Source organism: Bacillus rossius, chromosome 1 (genome assembly GCF_032445375.1).
Source record: "Bacillus rossius redtenbacheri isolate Brsri chromosome 1, Brsri_v3, whole genome shotgun sequence".
In the NCBI taxonomy this organism is placed as follows: Eukaryota; Metazoa; Arthropoda; class Insecta; order Phasmatodea; family Bacillidae; genus Bacillus; species Bacillus rossius.
Genome location: NC_086330.1, coordinates 293,344,001 through 293,367,385, shown reverse-complemented (window position 1 = coordinate 293,367,385; position 23,385 = coordinate 293,344,001). Strand labels below are relative to the sequence as shown.

The window sequence follows — 23,385 nt, the reverse complement described above, 5'->3', positions numbered from 1 at the left end:
ATAATGGAATATTTTTTGTCTAGGGTGAATTTTCTTGGTAGCAATGAAATAAGCATGGATGTCATGTGCACATGTTGAAGACGTGTACACGCGGATAATTTTTATTTGCAATGAGGTTATGGTTTTAACATTCATACTTTGCGCCTATGCAGTTTTTAATTTTTTTAACAAAATATAAAGCATTTTAACATAGTGTTTTGGTTGTTTCGTATTGCAAAATAGATTAAATTAAATATTTATAGTGAATATTCTCAGCAAACGAACGACTTTATATATATATATATATATATATATATATATATATATATATATATATATAAAGGTTTTGCCAAAGGTTTTACTTTTGAAACGTTAACAACTTTTAGGTTATTAGGTTGCCTGATTTCCAAGCAAAATAAGAGCGTCAGTTGAATCATTAAGTGACGACTTATCTGCCTTGCTGAAGGTTGCTGTTGTCTTCCGTTCATAATTGCGTCGCTGTTCAGTCCCGGCGCGCACGCAGCAAGCTTGCACGCGTCGGGGTCCTGCGAGCCTTCCTGCCTCCCCTCCCGCCCATTGACGCCAGTTGGTCCACGAACTGCTATCCAGGACACTCACAGCCGCCACCCACAAGACTGCCAGCCTCCGTCATCCGTCCGTCGATCTCGTGACCTGCAGCCAATCATATGGCCTGAGAAAATTTCATCCGTCCGTCCGTCAAAAGCTTGGCAACGTCATACTTTTGACAGTCGGGCGGATTAAATTATAACCTCCAGATGGTTTCAAGAGTTTTGTGTGTCAAATTTTATTATATTAAAAGTTTTGGAAGTTTATTTGATTCTTTAGATGCTTAAATAATTATTTTTAACTAGGTTTGAACACATTTTAAATTTTGTGAGATGAAACAAAAATCGTCCGATTCACAGAATAGTGATTAATTACGCATGGTTACTCTGAAAATGTTAAATAAAATACCAGAGTGAAAAATATTGAGATTAATGAGTTATAAGTGTATAGCTTGCATGCTTGTCAAACTAATATAATTATACAAGAGAAATTGTTTCCAAAATTTAAATTTTCTCAACAGTTGACAGCATGTGCAAGAGAAAATATTATGATGGAAGTACGGAGCGTTGTAAATCGCTCGGCGGCTGACGGACGAACGGATGACGGACGGACACGACGGGCTATAGTAATTCCGACTTCAGCACGCGGGAGCGAGCTCACTCCAGAAGGCTTGAGACCAAGTCGCAGGATGGTGTTTTTTTATTCCGACCTCGGAGTCCACGAGCAAGCGGAGAGTTTCGTATATATTAGGAACCTTTCAGAGGTCAGTGAATCTCAGGCCTTCTTGGCCAACCTGCGACACATTGCTTCTCGGAACAAGGATGCCACGTTGTTAACTGGCTGTGGGTCTCCCACAAAAGTTCATTTAACATTGTTGGAGAAAATGGAGCAGGTAAGTGTGGGTGCCTTCCACGCAGAATGGCCCGGGGCCACCAGCCCCACTGACGTGTGCTGGCCGCTCGCCACCGCGTGCACATGATCGGACCCACATATAGGGAGGTTAGTTTTGCGGGAAAATATTAAAGAAAAACCTGTAATTTTACACCTATAGTTACCTTTACAGGATCACGAGAAAAATATTTTATTAATTTTGATTACAACCAGAACTAAATAAAATATACATTTTGTCTTTCTTTACCAAATAATGGCTCGCTTAACATTTGTGAAATGGGCAAGACCCATGCTACCCTCTACACACAAAAGTAACAAAAATTTGTTGTTTAAACAGTACCTAACAATCTGCAGAAATTAATTTAGTGTATAATGATTATAAGCCTATCTTAAATTATGTAAAACTGTGGTAGTTTTTTTTTTTTTGGAAAATAATTGTTAATATTAAAGCTAAATTTCCAAACTGAAATTTCCCCGAAATTTTTTCTCCATCCACCTACCTACTTCCCACACATCCTCACCTACCTCCCTCACATCCCTACCTACCTCACTCACGTTATTACGTACCCCCTCACATCCCTAACTACCAACCTCATATCCCTGCCTACAGTATTATGTGAATTAATGTGAACACAACCACAAATAAAATTTTTAAAAATAGTCTTTTGGCTATGGCAACATTGTTATGTCAATTCTGGCAGTTGTTTTGATGGCAAAACATAACCTTATGATCGCCATTACTTACCGCTAAAACCTGTAAAATTATAATATTTTAAATATTTTTTAGGTTATGTCGGAGAGTTTTTGATATTTTGCAAAATTATTCGATAATTTATAGAGTTTTTACGATTGTTTGGCATAATGGATATTACTCCAAGGAAAAGAAAAAAGATCATCACCCTTCGTGCGTATACATCAATGACACAGATAAACATTTCAGTGGCTTATGGTGTGAGTTTGAGTGATGTAAATAAACTATTAAAGTATACGAGAGATACGGGATCTCGTTTAAGTGTAGCAAAAAGGAAAATGTGGAAGAAAAAGGAAGACTACTCCTCAAGAAGATGCCAGCCTTCTGCGTAACAGCAAATACGTATAGAACGTAGTTATATCTGTTGTAGCTCTGAATATTTACTGCTTCAAAACCTCTTTGTCTTGATAAAACATTTTTCAGGGATTCTTGGTCCTTTAGTAAGTGTAAAACATGTTTCGTTGGTCTAAATGCTTGCAATTTATTTTTTTATACTTTAGGTCTCACAGTTCGAAGACATTGTCTTGACTGCTTGAAATATGTTATATTAGCTATCCACTAAGAAGGTCATGAAGTTTGGAAATGTCTGGTCTATTACTACTGACATTGTTCATGACCTGGTCTCGTGGTCCGAAGACACTTAGCCTTTACGGATAACATTTTACATGAACTGGTAGGAATGTATTGTAAGTATCGAAAAATTATATTATGTTAGGTATAGCGACAACGTATTTAATTCGTCGGACAGGTATTTTGTCTAGAGTTGTTTTTCTTAAGAGTGATTGATAAATAAATTCCACGAAAGGTAATGGGAAACGGAATATACATTTTTTAGCTTAATAATCCGTATCACTGGCCGAGAACCAAACCAAGGACGGAAATCTATAGCGCCAATCATTATTTTAATAAGTGAATGTTTTGATGAATTTTTGAATTTGTCCGAATTTTTAGGTCAATATATACACATTTTCAAAATGGTGGACATATAGGCTGACAGGAGGCTAGTATATGAGGAACTTAAGCCTCGTTTAGTACTTTCCACCATATTTTATTAAATAAGATTTTTTTACCTCAAATTATTTTTGTATCATCCAGGGATTGAACCAAGGACAGGAACTAATCGAATCAATCAGTATATTAATTGCAAATTTATTTAATGAATTTTGGAATTTTTTCCGAATTTCTAGCTAAATATTTACGAATTTTCAAGATGACGCTCCAGTGTCAAGATGGTGGTTGCTACAGTAATAATAAATTATTACTGCACTGTAGTGGGTAAAAGTTAAACTACGATGGTGGCAGTGCAATCTAGCAGACGAAAATAAGATGGAGGCCTCCAGCAGACGAAAACGGATGGCGGACATGACGTTATACTAGCTGACGAAATATACATTGACATTAGTGGTGGGAGGTTAGTCTGCCGGCGGCTTTTGTGGAGGATAGATATGCTATAATTTTTATTTTTATTTTTGCCCTCACTGGGTTAGAACCGAGGATGTAAGTGCGTTTATTACAATTTTTATTAACTAATTTTTTTCCTAATTTCTAGCATAAAAATTATAGAATTTCAAGAAGGCAACCCGTAACGATATGTGCCACGGCGTTTTTTTAAATTTTATAAAATTTTGATTAGTTAATTTTTTTATAAATTATAAAATGTTTTTTCCGATTTTTTGCATAAAAATTACAGATTTTCAAGATGGCGATCATAACGAAAATTGCAAAGATTATGTCATTATTCAAGATAGTGGGTGTGATATAAGAAGTTTTTTATTTCTCTTTATTTTTGTTAAGACTTTTTTAATGTTTAATGTTTTAAATTACATGTTTATTTTCGCCGGGAATCGAACCAAGGACAGAAATCGATTAAATAACTTAACATTTGAAGTAAGAAATTAATATATCTTTTTTGGAATTTCTTCGGAATTTCTTGGTCAAAATTAATGATTTTAATTTTATGGTCAAGTATAGGTTCAAGGTCCTGATATCAGCGGCTTAGGACGGCTCGATTTTAGGAGTCTTAAGGCATTTTTAGGAATTTGTGTTCTTTCTAAGGCAAAAGTCTTTTGAGGTTTTTCTAAGTCCGAATTTTTGAATTGTTGAGGACTAAAACGAGAAATATTTCCTCAAAACGGGAACTTTTCCATCGAAATAGAGAAATTTATATATGTATATATATATATATATATATATATATATATATATATATATATATATAGAGGAATGTTTTCCAAATAACCTGAAATTTTGGCGGATTTTGGTGAATTTTGGGCAAATTTCGAAGGTTAAAGTCGAGGTCAATGGTCAAGGTGATCCAAGATGGCCTCCGTGACGTCACAATCCAATATGGTGGTAATTTAATTAAATATCTCATCAATTTACAAAAAAAAATTAGGTTAGAGAAAAAAAAAATACAAATAAAATATTGTATTATGTAAATTCTACAAGTACAAAAAAACTGTCAAACAACAAGTGTTTCCCAATTCCTACAGTCTTCTTAGAAGGCGAAGCGAATCCTTAGCATGCCTTGACATGTGTTTTTCAGGGCATCTCCACATGACAGTCAATTAACCAGACACATCCAGTCGGTTGGTCAGGTACACATGTTTAGTGTGATTTTTTTGTAAGATTTACTGAGACTTATTTTGCAAAACTTTTGGTAGTTTTTTCCGTGTGCTTCTGAACATTTCTGCCAATAATTTGTCTGTGTTCTCCGAGTGCTTCTGTTTATTCCTGGCAATTCTTCTGTTGGTATTCTCCGCGTGTAAGCTGGTTATTCCTGAAAAAAAAATAAGATACTTGCATATTTATTTTGATATGAGATATGCAATTGTATTCCGTGATTTGTTTGGTTGGTGAAATTATGCAAGCAAATTAAAACTAATAATATTTTAATCAGGTGGAATTTAGACAAAAACATCCATTACAAATTCGTATTTTAAACCTTTAAAAAAGCTGAGATAGATTGACATGCGAGACGATTTCCCTTCCCCTTGAGGTCTAGTGAAGCTCTTCTCTTGTGATCGCGAGTGAGCAACCCGCATTCCACATTAAAGAACGACTGCATGTACAACACATCGAATAATCGAATAAAAGATTCATCACTCAGCCAATTACTATGCCTTGAGACAGCTGAGATACATTGTCATGCAAGATGATTTCACTTTCCCTGAGGTCTAAGTAAGCCCTCCTTCTCTTGCGATCGTGAGTAGCATCCCGCATCCCACCTAAAACAGTGACTGCCTGTACAACAAAGCATGTATCGACAACTGTTGACAATAATTAAAACTACTTGCAACAAGTTTTAGTAGGTAGGTTTGGAATGTTCTGGCATACCGGGTCCCGGGTCGGGATCCAAGAATCAGCGGCGACCATCTCGGATGAGCGTGACCTTGACCTATGACCTTGACCCTGGTGGCCATTTTGTATCCGCCATTTTGGATCCGCCATCTTAAAATCGAGCGCCCCACTCACTCATGATGAAATTTTCGTCTCAGTCGCCATATTGATTTTTTTCTGTTCCGCTGGAGGCCACCATCTTGGATACCGTCGACTTTGTTTCTGTTGTTTGTTCCTAGAGAGCGCCAGCGTCGCTCTTGATTTTTTTCTGTTCTGCTGGAGGCCGCCATCTTGGATACCGCCGACTTTGTTTCTGCTGCTTGTTCCTAGAGAGCGCCAGTGTCGCCCTGTCTCATCACATAAGGGCGATGTTCCATTACCTACCAGACATATTAATTTAATTTTTTATGCAAAATGCATTGGAAGCGCTGTGATTCGACCCATCGCAGCTCTCATCTCTAGGTTAGAAAACATACGCCTTTAACCGCACTGACATCGAGACATTTACCAGACTGAGAATTCAATAAGGTATATATAAAAATAACATGCATATTCGGACTTGTATTTTTTTTAAATTTTAAGTAATAATAGCACCACTTGTTCGAGACAGAACCGCCATATTGTATTAAGTCACAACTGTTGCATATTTCGTTCGTTAAAAAATTCTCAATAAAAAGTAATAAAAATGTTTTACACCACACGCGACATTTTGAATTATGTCACCATTGAATAACTTATCGTTACGGACGCCATATTGAAAATCTTTATTTATTATCCGATTTTAATGAAAAAAGTTCAAGATTCACCAAAAAAATTTACTTATTAGAATACTGATGGATTAGATCGTATCCCGTCGTTGGTTCGAAACCGGTAAGAGCAAAAAATTAAAAACGACAGATCCTTCCTCCACATAAGCCACCTACAGACTGACCTCCCTCCACCAGTACCAAGGTATATATCGTCAGCTGGTATGACGTCATGTCCGGCACCTTGCCTTCGTCTGCTGGAGGTCACCATCTTATTTTCGTCTGCTAGAGTGTGCTGACACCATGTTAGTATAATTTTTTGTTCACCATACCTTTGACCTCGATTGTTGACATTGATCATTGTCCTTGACATTGAAATTTGACCTTGAAATTTGACCTTGACCTTGAAATTAGACTTTGACCTTGAAATTAGACTTTGACCTTGACGACCATTTTATGTTCAGTACATGATACCAGGAGCTACCACCTGCTAGAGGACATTGCAACCATCTTGTTTTCGTCTGCTGGAGGACGCAATCTTGTGTGTGTACTCGTCTTATAGAGTACATTACCATCATGCTAGTTTTATTCTAACCCGCTAGAGTGCAGTAATCATTTATTTTGACTGAGGTGCCCGCCATATTGAAATTTGGGTGCCATCTTGGAATCGTGTAATTATTTAGCTAGAAATGCGGGAAAAATTCCAAAATTCACCAAACAAATTTACAATCAATTTACAAATTGATTCGATCAGTTCCTGTCCTTGGTTCGATACTTGAACAGTGACAAGTGTAACTAAATATTAAATAAATTTTATATTTTGTTTTCCATTACTTTTCGCAGAGTTTATTAATCATTAACTCTACAAAAACATCTCAAGACAATATACCTGGCCAACGAATTAAATATGTTATCGATAAGCGTAACATGAAAGTCTAGTTTTTGATACTTAGAATAACCTTTAAAATATTCTTGTACAAAGCCATCCATACATATACACCAAGTGTCTTCGGACCGCAGACCGGGTCATGAAAAATGTCAGACATATAGACCATGAACACACAGTACACAGGAAACAGAATGAACACACAGTGCACATAGTACACACAGGAAAACGGAATGAACACACAGTACACACAAAAACGGAATGAACACACAGTACACACAGAAAACGGAATGAACGTACAGTACACACAGGAAAACAGAATGTACACACAGTACACACAGGAAAACGGAATGTACACACGGTGCACACAGGAAACGGAATTAACACACAGTACACACAGGAAACGGAATGAACACACACAGTAGCGGAAATACACAGGCTTAGTTAGAAATCAGAATATAAGAAATGAAACATTAAATATTTACTTTCAATATTTAATTTATTTCTCAACATTATACAAATACAAGTAAAACATGCCATTATTGTATGTAGCCAACTTCCCTAAGTTCTTCGAGTATAAAGGATATTTATTTCATGCACGAATAGTTTCCGGCACAAAGCGAGCCATGTAGAAGTCTTAGCCGGTCAACCAATATGTTTGGATCTTTCCATGATGTGTAATCATTCTCTTCTACCACCATCTTCCTTGCATGTTCATTATAACTACTTTTAATATCACAATCGTCCTAGTGATAGTAATAAACTTTATCAGATTTATTTATTATAGAACGTCGTTTCCATCGTTTCGGTCTCAGGACACCGCCACATTCTTCGATCTTGTCAGCTTTAGGTGCTTCATCACAGTGTATGCCTTTGTCAACAGCCTCAGAGTCGCTGTAGCAATCACCGTAGAAGGCATCGTCTTTGCCCAGATTACCGTAAGAATTCGATATCGATGTTGTCGAAGTGTCCTCATCGTCTTCTTGCTTCCTTTTTAGGAGTCCATCATTTTTACAAAGTAGGAAAAATCTACTTGAATTCGGCTTGAATGTATTCTCGCTTTTCACGTTAAGAATTCTTCTATTGTCTTCATTATTTCATAAATCATCTTCGTCCTTCAATTTAAGTTCTTTGTCGAGATCGGAAGAGCCAGGAACATAATCTCTCCCAAGACAAGGAAAATCATTGTCGTAATCCAGATCACTCTTCTTTAGTCTAGTAGGTCCATCGATGTCATAATAACATAATTCAAAATGTTGGGTGTGGTGTAAGATGTTTTTATTACTTTTTATTCAGAATTTTTTAAATATATTAATAAATTACTGGTTTACTCTCGCCGGAAATCTAACTAAGGACCGAAATCGTTTAAATAACTAAACATTTGAAGTAGGCAATTTTTAAAATATTTTTTGGAATTTTTTCGGAATTTCTAGCATTGAAATTACGGATTTTCAAGATGGCTGCCGTAACGAAATATGCAACAGTTGTGACTTAATACAATATGGCGGTTCTGTCTCGAACAAGTGGTGCTATTACTACTTAAAATTTAAAAAAATATCAAGTCCGAATATGCATGTTATTCTTATATATACCTTATTTAATTCTCAGTCTGGTAAATGTCTCGATGGCAGTGCGGTTAAAGGCGTATGTCTTCTAACCTAGAGATGAGAGCTGCGATGGTTCGAATTACAGCGCTTCCAATGTATTTTTTCATAAAAAAAATAATTTAATATGTCGATGAGGACCATAATAGCTCTGGTAGGTAATGGAACATCGCCCTTATGTGATGAGACAGAGCAACGCTGGCGCTCTCTAGGAACAAACAGCAGAAACAAAGTCGGCGGTATCCAAGATGGTGGCCTCCAGCAAAACAGAAAAAATCAATATGGCGACTGAGACGAAAATTTCATCATGAGTGCGAGGGGCGCTCGATTTAAAGATGGCTGATCCAAGATGGCGGATCCAAAATGGCCGCCGGGGTCAAGGACGCCGCTGATCCTTGGATCCCGACCCGGGACCCGGTGTGCCAGAACATACCAAACCTACCTACTAGTTTTTTTGCAAAAGGTAAATTAAAACTCACAGCTGAATGGAGCTATTGTAGCTAGTTGGAGACAGGAAGCCTGGTAGCCTCGTAGCCTCGTAGCCTTGTACCCTTGGATCTTCGTAGTCCTGTAGTCTTGTGGCCTCATAGCCTTGTAGTCTTATAACTTCGCAGTCCTATAGCCTCATCTCGTATCCTTGTAGTATTGTAGTTTCATAGTCTCTTAACCTCGTAGTCTTCTAGCTTCGTTGTTCTATAGCCTCATAGTTTTTTAGCTTCGTAGTCCTGTAGCCCTATATCCTCGTAGTCTTGTAACTTCGTAGTCCTGTAGCCTTGTAGACGTGTAGCTTCGTAGCCTCGTAGCCTCGTAGTCTTGTAGCTTCGAAGTCATGTAGCTTCGTATTATTGTAGCTTCATAGACCTGTAACTACGTAGTCTTGTAGCTTCGCAGTCCTGTAGCATCGTAGTCTCGTAGCCAAATGTCGCTGAAGCAGTTAGGCCAAAGTAAGTTGGAGTCAAAGACAGTTGTAGGCATTGTGAGCTACCGTAAATTAGCGAATGTATCCTACAGAGTTGAATGTTCGTGTAAATGTACATCCTTTACTCTAAATGGGCGTAGCCAAGTCTGTAGTATCGTATCCTACTGATGGGATCGTATCCTACTGATGGGATTGTATCCCTCTTAAGAGATCGTATCCCTCTGTTGAAATCGTATCCATTTGACGAAATCGTATCCTACTGTGTTGAATGTTCGTACAAATGTGTTTCCTTTTTGTGAATTTTCTTCCAATTGTGCTTCCTTTTTTGAATGTGTTTCCAAATGTGCAATCTTTTTTTTTTAATGTGCTTCCTTTTTGACGAGTGTGTGTGCCCATTGTGATGAGTGTGTATCCATTGTGATGAGTGTGTATCCAGTCTGTGTTATTTTTTGAAGAGTGTGTGTACAGAATGTGAACTTTTTGACGATTTTGTGTTCTTTTTGTCGAATGTGTCTCTAATGTTTGTCCTTTTTGTCGAATGTGTTTCTTTTCGTTGATGATGCATCGCCAAGACTGTATTCAGGTCATGATTGACCTTGTGGTTCGGAGACGCATAGTCTATACGCCTGATATTGTACATGACTTGTTTGAAAGCCATTAAAAGTATCGAAATATTAGACCTCTTTGTTCAGAGATGCTTGATCTATACATCTGATAATGTTTATGACCTGACCTATTGGTCTGAAGACACTTGAGACTATACGCCTGAAATGTAAATTACATGTTTTCCAAATATCAAAAAATTGTTTCTCGTGGTTAGGAGACACTTGGCCTACTTGTCTGACATTGTACATGACCTGTTTAAAATATGCGTCGAGTATCGACGAAGAAAGCTGCTTGGCTACTGACTATCTTCCTAACCACCAAATGAACATGCTTGGCCAACCTACTAGTTGTGCCTGGCCAACCTGCAGTATGTGTCGGTACAATCTTTGTGATGTGTCTGCCACAGACTGGCTGTGCCTGGCCACCGACTGGGCGTACCTTGCTACCAACTGGACGTGTTAGCCTGACCAACCGACTGGACCTGTGTGCCTGGCCAACCGACTGATGTGCAAGGCCACTGACTGGAAGTGCTTAGCTTAGCCTACATCTGGATGTGGATGTGCCTGGTCACCAACTGGATGTGCCTTATAATTAAATTACATTTTTGTAGTGAAAAATAATTGAATTAAGCACTGCAATCGATCACTATTTTAATAAGCGATTTTTTTTAATGAGTTTTGGAATTTTTCCCTATTTTCTAGCTAAAAAAAAAAAAAACAGATTTCCAAGATGGCTTCCGTAACGAAAAGTTCAATGGTGACTTCATAATTTCAAAATGATGTAATAGTTTTTTTAATAATAAAAATATATTTAAAAATTTTTAATTTTAATTTTTTTTCGTTATTCTAACATAAACAAAATGGATTTTATAGATAGCGGCCGTAACGAAAATTGCAACATTAGGGAGTGGGAATTCGATTCCAATATGGCGGATTATTATAGAAAATATGTTGGAATCCACGATGGTGGAATCCAAGATGTTAGTCTTCAGCATATGAAAACATAATTGCGGCTGTAAAGTCATAATTCAAGAAGGCAGCCTCCAGCAGACTACAACCTGATGGAATATCAAGATGGCAAACGGGGTCAAGGTCAAGGTAATATATCAAGGTGAAATTTCACGATCAAAGTCAAGGGTCAAGGTCAAAGGTCGAGGTGAATATCAATATCAATGGTTATGGTCAAATGTCAAGGTCAATGTAAAGGTCATGATCTGGAGGTTTGGTTTTTTGGCATTGTATGGAATTATGCCTTTCAGAAGAAAGTTAAGCCTCTGCGAGGAAAATTAAGCCTCTTTGAGGAAAATTAAGCATTCGGAAGTTTTTTTTAGGAAAAATGAGAAATATTTCTTAAAAACGGGAGTTTTTCCCTCGAAATAAGGAAATGTTTTGGAATTTTGAGGAATTTTGATGAAACTTTACACCATAATGGCCACCGTGACAATAAAATCCAAGCTGGCCGCCGGGGTTGTTGCCCCGCTCCTCGCTTCTCCTCCTTTAGACTGGTCTCGGATCGCCATTTCCATACTACTGGCTTCCACCACCGCCGCGTAATTTGGGATACCATGCTCGGACTCCTTATCATAAATTAGCGGTATTTAATGGTTCTTAGATACACTGAGTGCATGGTACAGTTCTTTTTCATATTTTACACCTATGTAAGTAGCTATTTAATGAATGCTTGGACACACCAAGAGCACGTTACCTATAATGTGCAGCAGGGGCCAAAGTGAAGCAGGGAGCAAGCACCACGTACCGCTCCTCACAGGAGCAATGCATGATGGTGCTGATGTGCCAGTTGTTCCTGGAAATGAGATTGATGTACTGCACGTGTGAGAGTGTGTGGTGGAAGCCGGCGCTGCTCTGCTTGCTGGTGCAGGGGTAGGCGAGCCGACATGTCGCGGCAGCAGTCGGAGCGCAGCATCCCGCACCTCAGGGACATCTTCGGCTTCCACGGCGGCTGGGGCGCCCGCCAGGAGGAGCTGGTCGTGCAACAGAAGCTTCAGGACATGCGGCTGGGTGCCGCGGACAGGTGGGCGCCACTCCCGACCCCCCTACTCCCATTCTCTCCTTCACTCCCTATCATTCTCCCTCTCCCATCACCACTATCTCTCCACCTCCTTCTTACAGTCCCTCTATCTCTCCTTTCTCTTCTTTTTCGTTCAGTACCTCACCAATTATCACTCTCTCTATCACTACCTCTTCTTCTCTCATTATCTTTGGCTCTTTAACTCTCTCTCTTCCTCTCCCTTCCCTATTTTTTCTACTTCTCTTTTCAATTCCTCTTCTTCGCCTAGTACCTTTTCAATTCTCAGTCCATCTTTCGTTTCTTCTACTTTTCTCATTCTCATATTTTCATTCCCTCTTCCTTTACCTATATATTTTTCTCTCCTTCTGCCTTTCCTATTTCCTCTACCTCTCATTGTTTCTTTTTTCCTCTCGCTCTCCCACTCCCTCTTTCACTTTTTCACCTCCCAATTTTTGCCACTCTTCAATTTCGTCTTCATCTCTCTATTCTTCTATCAATCAGTCTACTTTTTCCCCATTCCCTCTGCAGGTAATTATCGGACATCAAGACATTTTAGAACGGAAATTAAAGAATCAGAAATCATGGTTTTCACACACTACACACAACCCTAAATTTACCCTGAAGGGATCGTGTCTTAATTCCTACTGGTTTCGTGAAAAATAACAGTTTAAAGCTTACATTACAATACCCGATTTTCACACTGACGCCGCCATTCATTGTTGACCCGCGATCGTGTATCTAATTGTTTAACACAACAGTAGCCAACTGTGGAGAATTAGAAATATGCTAGTTCTTCTGTTTCATATATTGAAGTTTATCCTGATAGCATGATCCTTTTGGCTTGATCATGTGGTACGTGATGCTTGCTATTTTAATTCAGTATATCGAATGATCCTGATGGCATGATCCTGTTGGCTCCTGTGGTACATGATGCTTGCTGTTTTAGTTCAGAATGTTGAAAGATTCTGATGACAGCATTATCCTGATGGCTTGATCCTATGGTACACGATGCTTGTTGTTTTAATTCAGTACATTGGATGATCCTTTGCATAAAATAGTATTGTCATATAATAATGAATTATGATCGTAAGTCAAATAAAAGGATTTTTTTCACGCTACAACCATAATTCTTTCTTATTTCGCAATTTCTTTCATGTGCAGTATCTTCCGACGTACTGAACTAAGACAGCACGCATCATGTACAACAGGATCAAGCCAACAAGATCATGCCATCACGATCTAGCCTTCAGGATCCAAGATAAACTGGGATACATGAAACACCAGCCATATCAAAAAAAAATATACGAAGGCTGTAATCAAATAATTCCTTGGAAATACTGCAAAATGCATACATAGGTATTGTAAAGTAAGCTTTAAATTGTTTTTTTTTTTTTTTTTTTTTTTTAACAAAGCAGTAAGAATTAAGAAACCTTCCTTTTATGGTTAATTTAGGAACGTCTAAAGTATATGGAAAACATATATTCCTATTTTTCGCGGGTAAACAATGAATGGCAGCAGCGTAAAAGCACAAGTATTGTAATGTAAAATATCAAAATTTCTTCATTAACTAGTAGGAATTACGAAACTATTCCTTCGGAGTAAATTTATGGACTTGTGTAGTGTGTGAAAACTGTATTTTACGATTTTTTTTTCTTTCCGTTCTAAAAAGCCGTGATGTCCGATGTATTACCTCTGCATATCACACATCCATTCCTTTCTCACTCACTTCCTCACTCACTATATTTAATACTCTTCTCTTACTTCCTCTAAATCTCCTACTTATCTCCTTCTATCTCTTCCCCCCTCTTAATCACCCCAAACTCGTGGCAGCCGAGCGCTTCTTTTCTTCTATGTAAGGATGGCAAACACTGGATTAGTATTGTCAAAAGAACAAAAAAAATTCAGATATGTAAAAAATGACATGTATGACAATTGTATTTTAACAGATAGTTGTAATGAGCTTAACTCCCCTTCCATTTTGCACAATATCTTTTATTTCACATCACCTTACATTTCCTATTCACTCGCCATTTGCCCGCCATGCCACACACCACTACCAACACTCCCACTCTCAACTTCCCTACCTACAACCTCTCTACCAACCTTCCATTCCTACATGCAACACATCTTCCCTTCTTTAATGAATGATGTTCTACCTATAATTGGTTACAAGACAGTATTACAGCACCTCCTGCTATAAACTATATTTGAGTTCCTTCACAAATTAAGTCTCTCTATCCTTTTCACTTCCCTACCACATTTGGTCCTCACTGTTGTCTTCCTTGGTTTACATGCTTGCATCTCTGTGTTTGGCCAACCCTTCCACTCTTCTTCCTCGTCTTCTTCTTGCCCTGCTATACTACCTTATTCATCCCCATCTGTGCTGTGTTCTTCCTGTTCTGCACACCGTTCGTTGTCCTGGTTTGGCATCTTGTCCTCTTCCTGCTCTGCACACCGTTCCTCTTCTTGTCTCTGGATACTCTGGCATGCCCGCTGATGGTATTCTCCTGCCCAAATATCTGAACATCTTCTGTGGAGTTGGATAGGTAAAAACTTGACCCATTATTTTGTTATGACTCATTTTCTGCCATGTTATATCTTTTTTCTCCTCTTGGCCTGCCTTCCCAACAACTTTTAAATAATGTTTATTTCTTCGGATCACCCTCCCACTTAAACAGATAAGGTAGGATCTTGAGGTATCTTCTTCTGATACTATCACTCCATAACGTCGCAAATCTGTTATCCAAACCTTATCGTGTATTTGCATCGGAGGACGCATACATACTCGATGGTGTCTGTCAAAATTGGTCTTTTGACAGACTTTCACTTTTTGATGCATGGTAGCAAACTCCTGCCTATCCACCGTAAATGGTTGGAAGTACTTTTGTGACACTGGCAAGGTGTCTCTAAGCGATCTACCCATCAGGAGTTGAGCTGGGCTGTATTCGAGCCCTGACAGTGGTGCATTTCGATAAGACAGCAATCCTAAGTATGGGTCTTCTGATCGATTGATTATGTTTTTAACAATCTTGACTGCAGACTCCACTTGTCCATTGCTCTGTGCATGTTTAGGGCTACTTGTTATATGTGTAAAGCCATACAACTTAGCAAAATCCCTGAATTCTTGAGAGCTATACTGCAATCCATTATCCGATCTCAGTTCTTTGGGGATTCCTTGTCGAGAGAAAGCAGCTTTACATCTTGATATTATTGTGGAAGATGAAATGTTAGGCATTTCATATATTTCTGGATATATTGAATAACAATCTATTATGATAAGGTACGTTTTTCCCTTTCGTTAAGCGACACAGAACGTTGAAAGCAAGATGGCGTCTTTGTGCTTCTCTCTCTCCTCCTAATCCATTGCTATACAGTCAGTTCTATGTGCGCAGGAGCGGAGCGGGCAACGACAGCGCTGTGTCGGTGGGCTCGGCCAGCGAGGACGAGCTGCCCAGGAGCTGTTCGCCAGGGAAGAAGAAGAAGCAGCGCAGCAGTAGGCGAGACAACGCCCGCACGCTCACGGAGCGCGACGTCAAGCACCTGGAGCGCCACCTATCCATGAAGAAGACCATCCGCAAGAAGATCATGCGCGACTTGCAGCAGGCGTTTGTCGAAGACCCCAGTGAGTTCCGCGTCGAGGACATCTCGCCCGAGCAGCTCAAGGCCGAGATCAACATCCAGAGTCTCAGCTTCGGTGCGCCGCACACCGTGAGTCTACAAACTGCACACATATTTCTGATGTGTGACATCTTAGCTCTGGATACACGGCATTTGGTAGGAGTAATTTCGAGGATGGAACGGAATAATACTAATACAAAGAATACTTAAACCACTAATTTGTTACCAAACAAAAATTTTACAACAGATGGGAATAAAATGTAAGAAAGCTATATTTAAATAAATCCTAATTTTGGTATCCCGGACCAACTTAACCTCTTTGATATTAAGAAAGTTGCCGCGCACTAGGTTTGTTTGTCCAGTTTCAACGAGCGTAAGTAGTCAAATTGGGCTAAGCTCAGCGAGGCAGGTCTCAGCACCCACAGCCGTCGCACCATACTCCAAAAGGATGACGTAGCTTAAGGTTTGAAGTCAACAAGCACGCAGAACTATTACTGCCACAACTGACGTGCTTTTAGAAATAGAAAAATCACTCTTCGAGTTTATATTTATGCTGTTTATATTTTATTCTAATGAGTTTGATTTACACGAAACTTCGTGAAAAATCGAACAGTATTTCACCGCGCCGCTAGTCCAATAACACTCAACCCGGTGCTTGGTTGAGAATCAGGGTAGGCCAACACTTACTTGTCAGAACGCTGTGTTGTAGAGCAGACCCGGCATGGCTTCTATTCGTGCCGTTAACCAGGCTCCCCGTACTTGAAGTCCAAACACCAGTCTTCCCACAGCACGCGGGAGTGGCTTGCTCAAGAGCTACTACACGAGTGTCGTCGGAGGCTGCCGCAGCTGGCTCGTACACGTCAACCCCGTGACATCAGTTGACCAGCACGCCGTGCGGTGATCGCGAGTTGAAACAAAAACAGAGAAGCGCTAGCGTTCGTTAGGCTGCGGCGCCTTACAGGGCGTTTTTCTTTAGAACCGATGCTCAAGAGAAACTTTTCTAGATTAACAACATTATTATTATTATTTTAAGTATAACAAATATATTTAAAAAACTAAAGCGAACGGAGGCGTGCAAAATGCCTCAATGCCACACTAAAATCTTATAAATGGATTGACTTTGAAAACATAGAAATTTGAGTAATGATACTGTTCAAGGAAAAGTATAGCTACTGAATATTTTATATTTTTTGTTTTTATTAAATTGTTTTAAAACTTTGATCTTAAGTAAATTTCGTTAAAAACAAGTCATAAATACGTGTTTTAATGGAAAAAAGTCATAAATATATATGAATATTGTTGAATACATTAAACGCCGATTATTACCCCTCTGCATTACCTCTGCATTAAATTTAGAGTACGTACTTGGAAACACAATTACTGCCGCTTCTGTGTATGAGGCATGTCGGGCTGTAATGGGAAGGAAATACATTATTGTAGTCCACTAAGGGTTACAATAATCCTTCTAAACTAATCTGTCTGTAACCTTATGTAGCTCAGTTGATATAATTTTCTTATTCTGTATCCGATTTTTTTTAATGCTGGAAGGTTTCTTAGGGCGGTATTCCAAGATGTTTTAGTAAGGTAGCGAATATGCACTGCCTTGTTGGGCAACTGCCGTACCCTAAATCTCGGGTCATGTTCCAAAACATGTCCTAACTGAACCTCTGTAAGGTATCAGATCGGCAGCCGTTTTAATAAACGAGGACTTGTGTGAGGCTATAAACAGTTGTACTTCGTGGAATCCATCGTAATTTTAGCTTTTTTTTTAAAACTAGGGAATTATAATGTAAAATAAAATATTTAATTTTGGTTGTACAAGAATAAACAATCAATTTTTGGCTTTATTTATGTTTGCTATTTTTTTAAGATATTAGGGGGGGAAATTGTAATCGTAAAAGTTACGTTAAAGTTCATTAAAAAGGAAAAAAAAATATATACAGTTATGCAACATATCGGCAACAGATAGGACACCAAAAATCAGTGCCCTAAAAATAAGGGACTGGCCGTGTCCTATCGTGCACTTGGAATATGGTTAGGGTACAGGTATTACATATTCAACACCTAAACCTTTATTTTTGTGTCTTGGAATACGGCCCTTAGTGCCACTGTTGCTCTGTCGACAGTGTTCCGTAAATACACGCTATGTAATACTTTGTAAGTAACAGTTGCGAATAGGTACCGCTGCTACTACTTCTGAGAACCTACCAAATCTGAGACAATTTAATGATACTGGCTAGGCCACCTGGTCGGGCATGCAAGATCTAGTAGCGCATCAACACCTCTGTCACTGTGCATTAGGGATCGAACTAGCATGCAGTCTTTGCATTTACTTCTATGGGAGTTTAATATATTTAATGCAAATGAAATATAATTTAACTTTTCGTGTTCAACAAATCTGTGATATCAGCAAGGCAAATTTCGTAGTGTGACAGACTTTCTAAATAGTGTTTTTGATGTTTAATATCTTATCTCGGTACTCAGCATTTCATAAGAGTAATTTATTGAATGGAACTAAAGTCGTATGGAACGGAAAATGTAACCACAGTGCTGCTATCTGTGGCGGATAGCGTGAACCAAAGTTCACACAGCCAAAGGTAAACTTTAAAGCATTAACTGTTTTATGAATTTTAACTAGATGGGCAGTAATTTAATGAGGTTCCTTGTCGGAAATCAGGCCCATAGCCGGGATTCAGTATTTTTCATGTATTTCTCGCTTTTATCGGAGCCCTTTCATTATATAGTTTTAAATTTCAGTCTGCTAATAAAATAATTCGATTGGCGACATAGCTGCTCCGGAAGTGAATTCTAGCGGCGGGTGCGGAAACTATATGTGGTTTGCGTCCAGAAATTTTTTGAAAACACAATTTGCCAATATTTATCACAGTTGGCTTTATTTTTAAGAATTCTACGGTAAATTTCGTATCCATTTTGGTATTATAAGTGTATTTGCAACATGGTCTTCTTCTCCATCGGCTACGCTGTAAGCTGTCCATTCTCCTGGCAAGGGAAAATTGTGGCCTTGGACCATTTCTGCCGGGGTCATTCCTGTGGCTGTTGTGGCTCTGCGACGGATGAAAACAGAGCCTCTGCAAGATGGTCGTCCCACTTAGTATGGTCGCTACCCAGCCTTATGCGCATCTGGACTTTCAACTCTTGGTTTCGCCTCTCGCCGTCGGGTTGGCTCGGGGGTGGTAGGCAGGTGTGGTCCGGTGTTCGATGCGCCACAAGTTGCACATCTCCCGCCACTGCCTCCCGACGAATTGGCTGGCGTTGTCTGTTAGATGGTCTCTCGGGTAGCCCCAACACAGGAATAATTCCGTTTGCAATATCGTCCCAATGGTGTTGGCCCGAACGTTGCTGGTGGGGTAAGCTTCTACCCAACGGGTGAAGAGATCGGTTACTACCACCAGTAATCTCTTGCCCCAGGCTGTGCGGGGATATGGCCTCATGACGTCCAGCGCGATGGACTGGAAAGGGGTAGTGGGAATGCGAGGCTGTTGTTGCTCCGTCCCGTCGCTCCGCCATGCTTTCCGCTCCTGACATGTCTCACAAGTCCTCACGGTCGGGTTTCGTTCCTCGTGTGTAGAGCACACCGTTCCTCGAAATCCAGGTCTCACATGTTTCCGGTGTTTGCTTCGCGTGTCTGCGCTCAGCGTCCTGAGAGGTGCATTGGGCGTCGTGCACCCGACGTTTCAGCTCGACCAGGTCCGAAGGAGGCGGGTCGTCGTCCACACCTAGTGCAAGCAGGTGGCAGGTTGAGTCCCTTAGGTGGTGGTGATCCGTCTCACCGCCAGGTGGCAGTATCTCGTCCCAAGATACCCCGTCCTCCAGGCACAATCCCTCATCAGGGTCCCGTGACAGGGCGTCTGGCAGCTCGTTTTCTACTCCTGGGACGTGCTCCACAACGAAGTCGAACGACTGTAGAAAAACACCCACCTCACAAGTATGTTTTTCTGCCCCTGGAGGGTCCGCAACCACGTGAGGCATTGGTTGTCCATGCGCAATACAAATTGCCTACCCTCGAGGTGGGCACAGTACTTCCTCAGTACCCATACCACTGCCAGGCATTCCTGCTCATTGCTGTGGTAGTTCCGTTCAGCACGGCCGAACTTGGCACTGGCGTAGTCGATTACGCACCTGTCCCCATTTTCGTCTCGGTGTAGCACCGCGCCCACCCCCTCGGTGCTCGCATCCGTCTGAATATACAGCGTCCTCTCGGGGTTTATTGGAGAAAAGCCGACTTCAAGCTGTCCAGCGCCTTCTGTGCAGCCGGTGTCCAGTGGTAGCGCTGTCGCGGTGACAACAGATCTATCAGGGGGGCAGTGAACATGGAGAACAGCGGGATATAGTTCCGCAGCCAGTTGGCGAGGCCCAAGAGCTTATGCAACTGCTTGCGGGTTCTAGGGGGTTCAGCTTCTGCAATTTTCACCAGGTGCATCGGGTGCGGACGATTACCCTCAGCATCCACCACATGCCCCAAGAACTCCAACTCTCTCCGTCCAATGTGACACTTCTGTGTTGCACAGGTCAGGTGGTGCATCTCGAGCTGCTCCAGGACCAGGGACAGGTGCCACACATGATCCTCTCAGGTCTTTGAGTACACGATCACGTCGTCGAGGTAGGCTGTCACTATCTGGCCAATGTACCCTTCCAGTACGTGGGCCATCATAGCTTGAAATGTGGCCGGCGCGCACTTGAGCCCGAAGGGCATGGTGCAGAACTGAAAATGTCTACCATTGGGCACCATGAATGCAGTCTTTTCTCTGTCACCTGGGTGTATTGGCACCTGCCAATAGCCCGAACGTAAGTCAAGGGTCGTGAACACTCGTGCATTGCCCAGGCCTGCCAAGGCCTCGTCCACACTGATCTGCAGTGGTGGAGAACTGACAGCTAGGACGATACGTGAGTTCTATCTGCTGTTGGAGGGTTCAATGACACCATCTCGCAACATTTTGTGCACTTGCTTACGTATCACCCGTTGCTTGCGGAAACCATATCCCCTGGGGGCCTCATACACTGGTTGGTCGTGCATAGTGGGGATTCGGTGTCCTGTCACCGTTGTGCGCCTGAGTGGGTCGGCAGTGGCGAAGACGCTCTGCCTTTCCCGTATTAGCCGTCTGAATGCATCCTGATACTCTGGGGGCACATCATTGTCCACATCTTCTAACTTCGTGGGCTCTCTCGGGGGATGTGGTGCTCTACTTAGTGCATACACTGCCAGGCGCTCATGTTTGCCGACATTCACTAGCCCAGAGGCCGGCGCTATCACTGTGTCATGCTCCACCAATCAAGGCTGTCCAAGCACTAGGTCCTCCCTGAGTCCCTCTACTACAACTGCTGCCGTCTGTGTAACCAGCTCCCTCACACTCACCGTTATGATGGCGTCCCCGATGGCTGTCCCGACTCCGGTGCTCGTGGCCAGGCGCAGCGCACTGCATCTCGGTGTGACATCTGCTGGCAGTACAAAGTGTTGGGCCACAAACATGTGGCTCGCATCTGTATCTACGAGAGCGGCTGTCAGTCTCCCGTTCAGAGTAATGGGTACCCGCATCAGCCGGTCGTCTGGGGTGGTGAGCTGTCCCAGTGTTATGCGTGTCTCGTCCGTGGCTTCGGGAAGGGGGTTAGGTGGTGTGGGGGGCAGAACTGTTGGTCCTACACCCCCTGCTGCCCGTTTCCCGCCGTTTGTTGTTGTTATTGTCGTCTTGGGCAGTCCTGATGCCAATGGAACGTGTCCTGCGGGCATCTAAGGCGACACTGGGGTGGTCGGCCTCTATCCCGCCTATTCCCCGCGTTCCGCCACTCTGGTGCAGTGCTCTGTCGTCTTCCACTCGGTGGGCCTTCGATTGCCCATGCTACCATCTGCCGCGGATGTTCGGGCTGCGTGTCTCCCTCTGGGAGAGCAGGCACTCTGTACTCGTGTCTGGGCTCTCGTCTGGGAGTGGTTGTAATTGTCCGTCGCCCCAGAAGGCGCTGCATGTTGCCCTCCGTGGCTACGGCCTGTTGCACATATTCTTCAACAGACCTGTTGCAATACGGCCTGAGGAAGGGTTGTAATTTTTCCCGCACTAATGCGATCACGTCCGGCAACGCTTGCTCCGGCGCTTCCCCTGGGGCTATGCGACGATAAAGCTGCAACTTGCCCGCCAGGAATCTCTCCACCGATTCCGTGTCCCTCTGCGCCTCGCCGTAGAAACGGGTCTTGCAGCTCAAGACTGCCTGGCTGTCATCAAATTGCTGCGTGGGACGTGTGGCGAACTCCCGCCATTGTATTTCATATCGCCCCCATAGAGTCCACCACTCACGAGCTCGACCACGCAACTGTTCGCTCGTGCATTGTGTCCACTCCTCTACTGGCACACTGCACTGTAACATACGCCTCTCACACCAACGCACAAACTCCCGTGGGTCTTCGTGCACGTGCCCGCTAAACTCCGGCAGCACTATACGCCTGGCCCCTGTGGAAAACCCGCCAAGCGTACACGACTGGCGGCGCTGCCTAGTTCGTAGGCATGTCCCAGTCAATTAGATTCGGCGACGTTGGATTCTGGTTCGGTAACATCAACCCGACGCGGTTGCCCGAGCAGCTTCTACACTCGTCACATCCCCTTTTTCCCGGTATATGGCACTCGCTGTGATCGAGGCTACCCTATGCATCTGCTCTGATGATGTATCCCTGTCCCACAATAACACACCCTCAGCAGTTTCTGTCTTCACCTTGACGCCGACCGCCAATGCTCCTCTGTCGCATAGACCGCTATGCCTCATCAACGTCTCGCAAAAGCGTGTGCACCGAACGCGCCCGTGCGCGCAGCAAAGTGCAGTTCGTGCGACGAGGCGAACGCCATACAACGAGTGCTACACCGGCGCAAGGATCCGGCCGGGTGTGGCATATCCTTCCGCCGCACTACAACAAATTGTTATAATTATGTTTTTCCACAGGATTTTATTAAACATTATTTTTTATTAATTAATAATTAAGTCTTTGCAAAATCATGTTTCAATGTGCGATTTGTCCCGAACCTGGCCGGTTCAGTTTCCCGCGAAATTCACACGTTTCCGCGGGAGGGCTGGCGGGGGAGGGTGGTCGTGCGCGGCGACACCGCCAGTGTCCTTCGAGAGCTCAACCAGGCCGGCAGCCTGCGCGCAACGCGGAACCTTCAACCTTTGCATTCACCGACATGTAGTTTTCCATAGTGTAATTTCTTTTCAACCTTTTGTACAGTTCCGCGGTCGGCCTAAATTTACCATGAGGTACTTAACTTAATTCAATCAGTGCTCCGAGATGAGTGTTTTACGTCATACGTAAGTACTGTGGGGAGAGTATGTGTTTTTACGTCGGCGCTTCACGCCCAACCTAGCCTACAGGCTACTTAGTTTTGGCCCGCACGGGGCAGCCAGCAGGCGACACGTGCCATCCAACTTAATAACGATTCAGTCCCTGGGACACA

At 42.0% G+C, this 23,385-nt stretch overlaps 1 protein-coding gene across 3 annotated transcripts in view; it reads left to right on the top strand.

The window, feature by feature from the left end:
• LOC134527753 (uncharacterized) overlaps positions 1 to 23,385 on the top strand; it is a 200,937-nt gene that overhangs the window by 161,977 nt on the left and 15,575 nt on the right. For all 3 annotated transcript variants that reach the window (XM_063360682.1, XM_063360681.1, XM_063360680.1), the window contains exons 3-4: positions 12,167 to 12,319; positions 15,709 to 16,024. In XM_063360682.1, the coding sequence (XP_063216752.1) occupies positions 12,183 to 12,319; positions 15,709 to 16,024 (453 nt within the window). In that variant the 5' untranslated portion in view covers positions 12,167 to 12,182. The remainder of the gene's footprint in view (positions 1 to 12,166; positions 12,320 to 15,708; positions 16,025 to 23,385) is intronic.